The 12,058-nt window shown below is 38.4% G+C and overlaps 1 protein-coding gene across 8 annotated transcripts in view; it reads right to left on the reverse strand.

Moving 5' to 3' along the window:
• Positions 1 to 12,058, reverse strand: part of Hecw1 (HECT, C2 and WW domain containing E3 ubiquitin protein ligase 1) — a 275,440-nt gene that overhangs the window by 28,121 nt on the left and 235,261 nt on the right. For all 8 annotated transcript variants that reach the window (XM_021180044.1, XM_029468504.1, XM_029468501.1 and 5 more), the window contains 3 exons: positions 10,745 to 10,865; positions 9,912 to 10,025; positions 8,953 to 9,105 (listed from right to left, as the gene is read on the reverse strand). In XM_021180044.1, coding sequence (XP_021035703.1) covers positions 8,953 to 9,105; positions 9,912 to 10,025; positions 10,745 to 10,865 — 388 coding nt within the window. The remainder of the gene's footprint in view (positions 1 to 8,952; positions 9,106 to 9,911; positions 10,026 to 10,744; positions 10,866 to 12,058) is intronic.

Below are 12,058 nucleotides of genomic sequence, written 5' to 3' on the forward strand. Positions count from 1 at the left end.
TGAGGTGGAATCACAGGGTTGTTTTGATTTGCATTTCCCTGATGATTAAGGATGTTGAACATTTTTTTTAGGTGCTTCTCAGCCATTCGATATTCCTCAATTGAGAATTCTTTGTCTAGCTCTGTACCCCATTTTTAATAGGGTTATTTGGTTTTCTGTAGTCCAACTTCTTGAGTTCTTTATATATAGATATTGGATATTATCCACCTATCAGATTTAGGATTAGTAAAGATCTTTTCCCAATGTGTTGGCTGTCATTGACAGTGTCCTTTTGCCTTACAGAAGCTTTGCAATTTTACGAGGTCCCATTTGTCAATTCTTACCTTTCAGCACAAGCTATTGGTGTTATGTTCAGGAATTTTATTCCCTTGTGCCCATATGTTCAGGGCTCTACACCACTTTCTCCTCTGTAAGTTTCAGTGTTTCTAGTAGAGTTCCTTGATCTATTTAGACTTGAGCTTTGTACAAGGAGATAAGAATCGACCAATTTGCATTCTTCTACATGCTGACTACCAGTTGAACCAGCACCAATTGTTGAAAATGCTGTCTTTTTTCCACTGGATGGTTTTAGCTCCTTTGTCAAAGATCAAGTGACCATGGATGTGTGGGTTCATTTCTGGGTCTTCAATTCTATTCCATTGATCTACCTGTCTGTCACTGTACCAGTCCCATGCAGGGTTGTTGTTTTTTTTTTTTTTTTTTTTTAAATCACAATTGCTCTGTAGTACAGCTTGAGGTCAGGGATGGTGATTCCATCAAAGGTTATTTTATTGTTGAGGATAGTTTTTGCTATCCTAGGTTTTTGTTATTTGATGTTATTCCAGATGAATTTGTAAATTGTCCTTTCTAACTCTGTGAAGAATTGATTTGGAATTTTGATGGGGATTTCATTGAATCTGTAGATTGCTTTCGGCAAGATAGCCATTTTGATTAATCCTGCCAATCCATGAGCATGGGAGACCTTTCCATCTTCTGAGATCTTCGATATCTTTCTTCAGAGACTTGAAGTTCTTATCATAGAGATCTTTCACTTCCTTAGAGTCACACCAAGGTATTTTATATTATTTGTGACTATTGTAAAGGGTGTTGTTTCCCTAATTTCTTTCTCAGCCTATTTATTCTTTGTGTAGAGAAAGGCTATTGATTTGTTTGAGTTAATTTTATATTCAGCCACTTTGCTGAAGTTGTTTATCAGGTTAGGAGTTCTCTGGTGGAATTTTGGTGGTCACTTATATAAACTATCATATCATCTGCAAATAGTGATATTTTTACTTTTTCCTTTCCAATTTTTATCCTTTTGATCTCCTTTTGTTTTCTAACTGCTCTGGCTAAGACTTCAAGTACTACAATCAATAGGTAGGGAGAGAGTGGGCAGCCTTGTCTAGTCCCTGATTTTAGTGGAATTACTTAAAGTTTCTCTCCATTTAGTTTGATGTTGGCCACTGGTTTGCTGTATATTGCTTTTATTATGTTTAGGTATGGGCCTTGAATTTCTGATCTTTCCAAGGCCTTTTGTCATGAATGGGTGTTGGATTTTGTCAAATGCTTTCTCGGCATCTAATGAGATGATCATGTGTTTTTTTCTTTGAGTTTGTTTATATAGCTGATTACATTGATGGGTTTCTGTATATTGAACAATCCCTGCATCCCTGTGATGAAGCCTACTTGATCATGATGGATGATCATTTTAATGTCTTCTTAGATTCGATCAGTTGTTTTTGATATATTCATAACATCCAGAAATTGGAAACAACTAACTGCTGAATATACTGCATACTTAAGATGTGGGGTTCAGATTATTCAAGCTGGATCTTACTTGAAAGCCACTTTCCTGAAATCTATTGTACATGGTTCCAGAAAACATGCAACCTTCCAGTGAAGGGCTAAACAATTAAACAGTGCTACTCAGCTACAATATCTATGAATCACAGCAATCACCATCATGATATGAGATGCTTAATGTGGCAGTGTCATTCACATATTGGTGGGAATGGAAAACTATCTAATTGGACTTAAGACCCACTCAACAGGAGGAAAATCATTTTTGGTACTGAAAACCAATGCAGCTTTTCAGAACTACTGAGGTCACAAACCTTAGCAAAGTGTCTATTACAGCTACTTTGCTAGTCTCGCATAATTCCTTACTATCTCCTAGATCTTATCATTATACCCAAAGGTAAGTATAGCTACCACACCTCACATCAAAGAAGTCTCTCTGTATATTTTGGATATTAGCCCTCTATTGGACATAGGGTTGGTAAAGAGCTTTTCCCAGTCTCTTGGCTGTCCTTTTGTCCTACTGACAATGTCCTTTGCCTTACAGAAGCTTTGCAATTTTATGAGGTCCCATTTGCTGAATCTTGATCTTAGAGCTTAATCTGTGTTCTGTTCAGGAACATTTTTCTTGTGCCCATGTGTTCGAGGCTATTCCCTACTTTCTCTTCTATTAGATTCAGTGTATCTGGTTTTATGTGATGGTCCTTGATCCACTTGGACTTGAGCTTTATACATGGAGATAAGAATGTATCGATCTGCATTCTTTTACATGCTGACTGCCAGTTGAACCAGCACCATTTGTTGAAAATTCTGTTTTTTCCCCACTGGATGGTTTTAGCTCCTTTGCAAAATATCAAGGTGTGTAAGTTCATTTCTGGGTCTTCAATTCTATTCCATTGATCATCTTGCCTCTCTCTGTACCAATACAATGCAGGGTATTTTTTTTTATCCCTATTGCTCTATAGTGTAACTTGAGATCAGTGATGGTGATTCCCCCAGAAGTTCTTTTATTGTCGAGAATAGTTTTCAATATCCTCGGTTTTTTGTCATTCCAAATGAATTTGAGAATTGCTCTTTCTAACTCTATGAAGAATTGAGTTGGAAATTTGATGAGGATTGTATTGAATCTGTAGATTGCTTTCAGTGAAATGGCCATTTTTACTAAATCCTGCCAATCCATGAACATGGGAGGTCTTTCCATATTCTAAGGTCATCTTCAATTTCTTTCTTCAGGGACTTGACTTTTTGTCATACAGATCTTTCACTTGCTTGGTTAGAGTCACACCAAGATATTTTATATTATTTGTGGCTATTTTGAATGGAGTTGTTTTCCTAATTTCTTTCTCAGCCTGTTTGTAATTGGTACAAAGGAAGATTACTGATTTATTTGAGTTAATTTTATGTCTCTCAACAGAAAAACATATACAGAAAATGCACATTTACACAATGGAGTACACAGTGATTAAAAAGAATGACTTCATGAAATACTTAGGCAAATGAATGGAACTAGAAACTATTCTGAGTGAGGCAACCCAGACACAAAAGAATATACATGGTATGTACTCACTGATAAGTGGATATTAGACCCAAACCTCACAATGCCTATGATACAACCCACTTAGAAGAAAGGAAAAACTGTGTGGATGCTTCAGTCCTTTATTGAGGGGGGAACAGAATGATTGTGGAAGGTGAAGGGAAAGGGGGTCCTAGGAAGGAGGGAGGAGGGGGAGGCAGTATTAGGAACTGGAGGGGATGTGAGAGAGGTACAGAGGGTTAGAAAATAGAACAAAAATATCTAGCAAGAAAGATGAAGAACTGGGGATAGTCACTGGAGGGTTCCAGACACCAGGGAAACGTGAGGTTCCTAGGACTCAATGGGGATGACTTTAGCCTAAATGTGCAGAGAACGTGTAGATTAAACCTATAGTGACTACCTCTGTAGATAAGCACGGCCCCTGGTTTAGGGATGGGGCCACCCACCCATCTCAGTTTTTAATCCAGAAATGTTCCTGTCCAAAGGAAGAACAGGGATAAAAAATGGAACAGAGAGTAAGGAAGGGCCATCCAAGGACTGCCCCACCTGGATATCCATCATGTCCACAGACTCCAAACCATTTTTGATGTGGTCAAGAGGTGCTTGCTGACAGGAACCTGGTGTGGTGGTTTCTTGGGAGGTCCAGCCAGAAACTGACCAATGCAGATGTGGATGCTTTAAGTCACCCATCAGACTGAGCTCAGGAAACCTCATGGGAGAGCTGGCAGAAGAACTGGAGGAGTGGGGGGGGGTGTTGCAATACCATTGGAAGAACAACATAGGCTTTCCTGACCACCCAGTTCTCCCAGAGAGTAGACCACCAACAATAGCTCTAGATACAGATGCAGCAGAGGATGATCTTGCCTGACAGCAATAGGAGTGGAGGCCCTTGGTCCTGGGGAGGTTTGAGGCCCCAGTGTAGGGGGATACTGGAGCAGTGGGGCAGGAGAGGGTAGATGGGTGAGGGATCACCCTCATACAGGTAAAGGGAAAGGGTGAGGGGGGATGTGGGATGAGGCATTGGTGGAGGGATAACCGGGAAGTGGGATATCATTTGAGATGTAAAGATTGGAATGATTAATATATGTATATAAAAAAGTCTCTCTCTCTCTCTCTCTCTCTCTCTCTCTCTCTCTCTCTCTCTCTAAACAACAACAACAAAAATGGAGTCAGTCACAGAAGAACATAACTGCACACAATACACAATATAGAGAACCAGAGTTCATGGGGAGCCCAGCCCCAATGGATACATCTTATCCATTGGTCCTGTATCTATGACTCAGGGAACATCAATGAGGAGAGGTGGAAAGATTTTACAAACCATAATACCAGGAAGTCTGATGTGAAAAGTCTTTCCTAGAAATGGCTGCATAAACAATACAAGGGCAATGTCAATCTCAATGAACATGTTAACATGGAATGGGCAAATTTTCTTGGTGGCCCATCCCTAGACAAAGAACTAAATGTAACAAAGGACTAAAGGAGAATTTGCTTCTCCTAGGGATGATCTTCTTCACTGGATATCCAATGCATAGTAGTAAGCCTTAAAACCATTTATACATAACAAAAATTGACTCCATAGGTTGTATTGATGTATATTTGTGCCTACACACACACACACACACACACACACACACACACACACACACACACACACATATATTTATAATGTATGTAGCAATACTAATAAAAGAAAAAAGACTATCAACTTGAGAGTGTTGGGGCATGGGAGGAGTTTAAGGGAGGTTAACTGGGTGGGATTAGAGGGAGGTAAGGGAGAAGAAATGTGATATAATATAATGCTATTTCAATTTTAAAAATGAAAAGTGAAAAATATAAGTAAAAGGATAAAAAAGAACTCAGGTAAATAATTGGAACTAGAAACAGACAACTTGAGTAAGGTAACCCAATCACCAAAAGACAAATATTTCATTTTCTTTTTATATATGGATGCTAGTTTTTAAGTTTCAGATATGTATGTTTCAATTGTAACTAAGAAGTTAGTAGCTAGGAAGTGACCAGGAGGTAAATAGGAACCTTTCAAGGAAGGGAATATAGTGTTATAAAGAGATAAAGGGAAAACTAGATTAGCAGGATTAAAAAAAAGGAGGGTTATGGGAGGACAAAATAAAGGAAGGAATATGGAAAGGGGTAACTAACATTAAGGTGTTTTAAAAAGCCATATTGAAGTTTACTACTGTGGAAGCTTTCTAAAATATATACATAATTAAAAGTAATTTATATGAAGTCACTGTATAATAGGGGAGAAAATGTCCCAAGTAGAATCTTATGCCACTAAGTAAATTATCCAGTGTCAGGAATAAGTTACATCCTGGCAAGTCATTGGCTAAACATGTCCTATATCCTCTGACAATCATCACAGAATATTTTCAAGGTTATTAGTTAACTTCACAAGATGATGGTGAGGTAAGAAAGAACCTTTTGTTGAAGACATTACTTACTTATGTCATTGAATATGAAGAAATATAGCTGGTGCCTGACTAGAACCTTCACCCCCTACTGACTAGCATCCACGGTACTGAAACTGACTTTGCATGTTGCCAGAGAAGAAAAGTAATCCTCAGTATTACCCAGCTCCAAAATCCTGAGACCTACAAAAGCAACCTGTCTACAATATGTATTGATGTAGTAATGGCACAATTGTTTTGGGGGTAAATAACCACTTTTTGGTTGGATTTAAGGCCCACTCTATGTGATTGAACCCACACCTGACATAATAAAAATATATTTTATGGTCACTTGAGCAGTGTCAGATATGGGATCTGTGTCATGGAGTGGGCCTTAAATCCAAGCAGGTAATGGTTGGTTACTTTTACAAACATTGTGTCAATATTGCACTAGTGCAAGATACAGGCAGATCATCATTGTATACTGGAGTTTGTAGCTGGGTTAGTGTTTATCTTTCTTCTTTGGCAGCATGAAGAGCACTTTCCAGTATCATGAACACAGTTAAAGGCTTTAGGTAGCACCAGTTTGACTTCTCTATGTTCAGTGAGTTGTGTAGGTGTTGTCTTCAGCAATGTGGCATTACTGTCAGTCTATGGAGCTTTAGGTAGCACCAGTTTGACTTCTCTATGTTCAGTGAGTTGTGTAGGTGCTGTCTTCAGCAATGTGGCGTTACTGTCAGTCTGTGGAGAGCAACCTATAACCTTTGCAATAGCCTGGGTTGTTTGGTGATTGAACAAACCATAACATGACTCTGAACAACATTGTGCTATATCTATAGATCAGTGGCTTGATCAGCTATCACCAGAGTTGTTTACTCCTTTAGTAGATGGGAACAAGTACAGAGGCTCAAAGCTGGACTATGTTCAGAGAGTGAGAGACTAAAACATTCCATCCTAAATGGAATGTTTCCATCAAATCCCTCCATTCAGGACTCTGTCAACCCTGTGAAAGAAGATGTGGGAAAATTGTAAGAACACCTGTGAAATACAATGAAATATGGCCCGCTAAACACATAAGGCCAGGGTACATACAAACTCAGAGATTGTGGCAGCATGTACAGGGTCTGCATGGGTCTGCACCAAATGAAGTCCTAGTGTTGAGAAAAGTAGACACAAACATATATCCCTAACTCAGAAGCCATCTTCAATAGCTCACAAATAAAAATTCGTTCTTTCCAATAGAAATGTCTCACTGGGGATACAGACCACTCTTAAGGGCTGGCCCTATACCCAGCAGTAGATGGCCAACACAAAATCAACTCAACGGCATCTTTGGAGGTTCTTTGCCTCATAATGTTTTGTGAGGCTATTTCCTCCTTTCTCTCTCTCTCTCTGTCTGTCTCTGTCTCTCTGTCTCTGTCTCTCTCTCTCTCTCTCCCCAGCTCTCCCTCCTCTTCCACCACCTCCTTCATCTCCTTCACCTCCTCCTCCTCCTCTTCCTCTTTTTTAACCTTTCGGGTTCTTTGCATATATATTATGGCTTTTAGTTTTGTGTTTTTATGGGATTCCCATAAAAACACAAAACTAAGGAGTTGGTGGAACAAAAACTTTAATAAGAATATTTTGTATAAAACAACCATTTTCTACCTTGGTATGACTCTAACTAAGGAAGTGAAAGATTTGTATGATAAGAACTTCAAGTCTCTGAAGAAAGAAATTGAAGAAGATCTCAGAAGATGGAAAGATCTTCCATGCTCATGGATTTGCAGGATTAATATAGTCAAAATGGCTATACTGCCAAAAGCAATCTACAGATTCAATGCAATCCCCATCAAAATTCCAACTCAATTCTTCACTGAGTTAGAAAGGGCAATTTGCAAATTCATCTGGAATAACAAAAAACCTAGGATAGCAGAAACTATTCTCAACAGTAGAAGAACCTCTGGGGGAATCACCATGCCTGAACTTAAGCTGTACTACAGAGTAATTGTGATAAAAACTGCATGGTACTGGTACAGTGACAAACAGGTAGATCAATGGCATAGAATTGAAGACCCAGAAATGAATCCACACACCTATGGCCACTTGATCTTTGACAAAGGAGCTAAAACCATCCAGTGGAAAAAACAGCATTTTCAACAAATGGTGCTGGCACAACTGGCGGTTATCATGTAGAAGAATGCAAATTGATCCATTCTTATCTCCTTGTACAAAGCTCAAGTGTAAGTGGATCAAAGAACTCTACATAAAACTAGAGACACTGAAATTAATAGAGGAGAAAGTGGGGAAAAACCTTGAAGATATGGGCACATGGGAAAAATTCCTAAACAGAAGAGCAATGGCCTGTGCTGTAGGATCAAGAATTGACAAATGGGACCTCATAAAATTGCAAAGCTTCTGTAAGGCAAAAGATACTGTCAATAAGACAAAAAGGCCACCAACAAATTGGGAAAGTATTTTTACTAATCTTAAGTCTGATAGGGGATTAATATCCAATATATATAAAGAGCTCAAGAAGCTAGACTCCAGAAATTCAAATAGCCCCATTAAAAAATGGGGTATAGAGCTAAACAAAGAATTCTCAACTGAGGAATACCAAATGGCTGAGAAGCACTTGAAACATGTTCAACATCCTTAATCATCAGTGAAATGCAAATGAAAACAACCCTGAGATTCCACATCAGACCAGTCAAAATAGCTAAAATTAAAAATTCAGGTGACAGCAGATGCTGGAGAGGATGTGGAGAAAGAGGAATACTCCTCCATTGTTCGTGGGATTGCAAGCTTGTACAACCACTCTGGAAATCAGTCTGGTGGTTCCTCAGAAAATTGAACATAGTACTACCGGAGGATCCCGCAATACCTCTCCTGGGCACATATCCAGAAGATGTTCCAATTGGTAATAAGGACACATGCTCCACTATGTTCATAGCAGCATTATCAATTTTATGATCTATGTCTTCTTAGAGTATTTTAAGTAAGCAATTTTTCTATCTTATATCAATTGACAGTTGTTATAACATCAATGTCTTTGGTTATCTGTAATATCTTACATTTTCTGTAATGATTAGTATTCTTGCTTCTATGGGTGTTAACTTAGGATTTTGGCTCTTGGGATCCAACTATTCCTGGCTAACTACTCCAAATGCAGTTTTCCTAGAGAAATGTTACTGACTTTTAACTCAAAAAGACAACAAATTTTAAATATGAGAAAGTGAGCATTAGAGACCTTACCATTCAAGATAGTTTTCTACAAATGCTGACATGGGGCTGATCTGTACTGTGTATGTGTCATTTGCAGAATACTCAAAGAGTCCATAGTAAGGGTTGAAGAGCTCCTGAGACAACAGGAAGAAGAACTCTCGAGAAGGGCCACTGTAGTCCAGCCTGCAAAGGAAGCACAGGTCCAGGAAGTTCAGTTTTATGATAGTCTTTATCCATGACCTAGTGAGGACTTTCAGGTATGGGATCTGAGAAGCAGTCTCTCCTCTTTGCAGTGAACTCCAAGTAGTAGTATCAATTTATAGAAGACAATATTGGTTCTGTGGTACTTTTAAACCAAATGTCTACAAATGAACTCCTACGACAATTGTATTTCTACTTCCCCTTTTCAACTATCAAGTATCTATAAGATAAAACACACAGCTAGCCCATTGTAAAGAGGGCCTTGCTGTGGGAGCATAAGAAAAAATTCCTACAAAAGTGTGTGTGTGTATGTGTGTGCATTTATACAAGCTTACAAGTCAATTTCACTTGCCTTTAAGGTAGTTGAATTGCACATGTAGGTAATTAATGAAGTCACAGAAAGCACATGAAAACTATGGTATGTAATTTGACATATGCATTTTGGGGTGAAGAGTTTTGGTGTTTTTCATTCTCAGAAATGTACGCCACCTATAAAGTAAATGTCCAATTGTTCAGAATTTTAATTTATATTATACTTTAGTCTTGGGACCTCAGACTTTGGGATATACCAGTAACTCAGAATTTTTTCTTTTTCCTTTTTCTTTAAAGAGAAAGAGTCCCAAAGCTTTAGAATGCCCGGGGAAAGGAAAGTTTACTAAGAGTTTATGCTTAGAGCCACTTTAGGCCAATGGTTTGTATCCACTCTGTTCTTTCCTGGGAGACATTGCCTCTCATGCCTAGGATTTGATTTTCCCACTCTGATTTGTATGAAGCTTCTGGTGCCTCACCCCTCCTCTCCAACAAAGGTGATGTAGAGCTTGTTTCTCTGGAGCTCCTTCCTCGAGTATGCCATCACTTGATTGAAGGTCCCCTCCAACAAGTGGTCCCGACGGATGATGAGCCTGAGAATAAAAAGTCATGGTGAATGGAAGCAGTGACATCAGGGTACTGAACACTGTTGCATGTCAATCATGAGTACTCATTATTATAAATTCACTCATTAGCTTCTAAGGAGAGAGGAAAAGACAAGACAGAGGTACTGTCAGTTTGGTACTGGGCTTGACACATTCAAAATGCTGGTACTCAAAGAACACATGTATGCTTATCATTGGACAAACCCAACTGTATTTAAAGTTATTGTTTTGTTAAGTGGTATCAAGTATCTTAGGTTAGGAGGTATCTTAAGTTAGGATTTTAAATTTGAGCTCAGCTTTTAAATTAAAATAATGAACACACAGGGCATGTAACATTGTTTTTACTTGGACTTGATTGCAAAGTTGCAAATAATTCATAAAAATTTCTTTGATTACTTTTACATGAATGGAAATATAAGATTTTAGTTTGGGTTAAGGGTCTCTGTTTTCTGGAAAGGTCTGTTTTTGATGCCATGTACCTCTTTGTATTAAATATATAATTCGTTCTCTTTTTCCTCCCCTTCCCTATCTTCTCCCTTCCAATTACTTGCACATTATTTTTTTTCTCCTCCAATTTTCTAATTTCTCTAGTCATCCCTTTCAGACCATAATGTTACCATATTAGTATGTCCAATGTTCAAGATGCAAAAACTGAATAGATAAAAAAGGTAACTCCCTTAATTTAGGGCCCAGTCCTAGGTACTTACTTAATTTTACCCGGACCCTGTCCAAATCCTTTGGCTTCCAGTTTTCGGTAGAAATTGCGGAGCTTAGCTTCAAAATCCCTTCGGTATGGTGAAGGGGCTCTTGCGCTGGCTCTCTGTAAACCTGTAGAGAGAAGCACACGGTGATTGTCATGGGTTTTCATTCAAGAACAACTGTGTAGGGTGGCAGCAGAGCCATGGAAGCATTTCCTTAGCCTTAGAGGCCATCTCTATGAAATCCCTTTCATTGCTACAATGCAATAACTTTTATATTATACACAAGTAAGATAGCAAAGAGAAAAGTGGATCCTGATCAGAAAGTGTATATTTTCCACTTTAATTATTCAAGTGTGTTTCTAGTAAAAGCACCTCCATGAAAATTACTTTGACTTGTTCATTTCTTGGATAATTAAAAGTATTAAGATTCAGAAATGAAAAAGGAGACATAACAACAGATCCTGAGGAAATCCAAAACATCATCAGATCCTACTACAAAAGGCTATAGTCAACAAAACTGGAAAACCTGGATGAAATGGACAACTTCTTAGACAGATACCAGGTACCAAAGTTAAATCAGGATTAGATTAATGATCTTAACAGTCCCATTTCCCCTAAAGAAATAGAAGCAGTCATTAATAGTCTCCCAACCAAAAAGAGCCCAGGACCAGATGGGTTTAATGCAGAGTTCTATCAGACCTTCAAAGAAGACATAATTCCAACTCTACTCAAACTATTCCACAAAATAGAAACAGAAGGTACTCTACCCAATTCATTCTATGAAGCCACAATTACTCTGATACCTAACCCATACAAAGATCCAACAAAGAAAGAGAACTTCAGACCAATTTCCCTTATGAATGTTGATGCAAAAATACTCAATAAAATCCTCGCAAACCGAATCCAAGAACACATCAAAATGATCATCTATCATGACCAAGTAGGCTTCATCCCAGGAATGCAGGGATGGCTTAATATACAGAAATCTATTAACGTAATCCACTATATAAACAAACTCAAAGACAGAAATCACATGATCATCTTGTTAGATGCTGAGAAAGCATTTGACAAAATCCAACACCCCTTCATGATAAAACTCATGGAAAGATCAGTAATTCAAGGCCCATGCCTAAACATGATAAAAGCAATCTACAGCAAACCAGTAGCCAACATCAAAGTAAAGGGAGAGAAGCTGGAAGCAATCCCATTAAAATCAGGGACTAGACAAAGCTGCCCACTTTCTCCCTACCTATTCAATATAGTACTTGAAGTCCTAGCCAGAGCAATTCGATAACAAAAGGAGATCAAGGGGATACAAAT

This window comes from Mus caroli, chromosome 13, assembly GCF_900094665.2.
Source record: "Mus caroli chromosome 13, CAROLI_EIJ_v1.1, whole genome shotgun sequence".
NCBI lineage: Eukaryota > Metazoa > Chordata > Mammalia > Rodentia > Muridae > Mus > Mus caroli.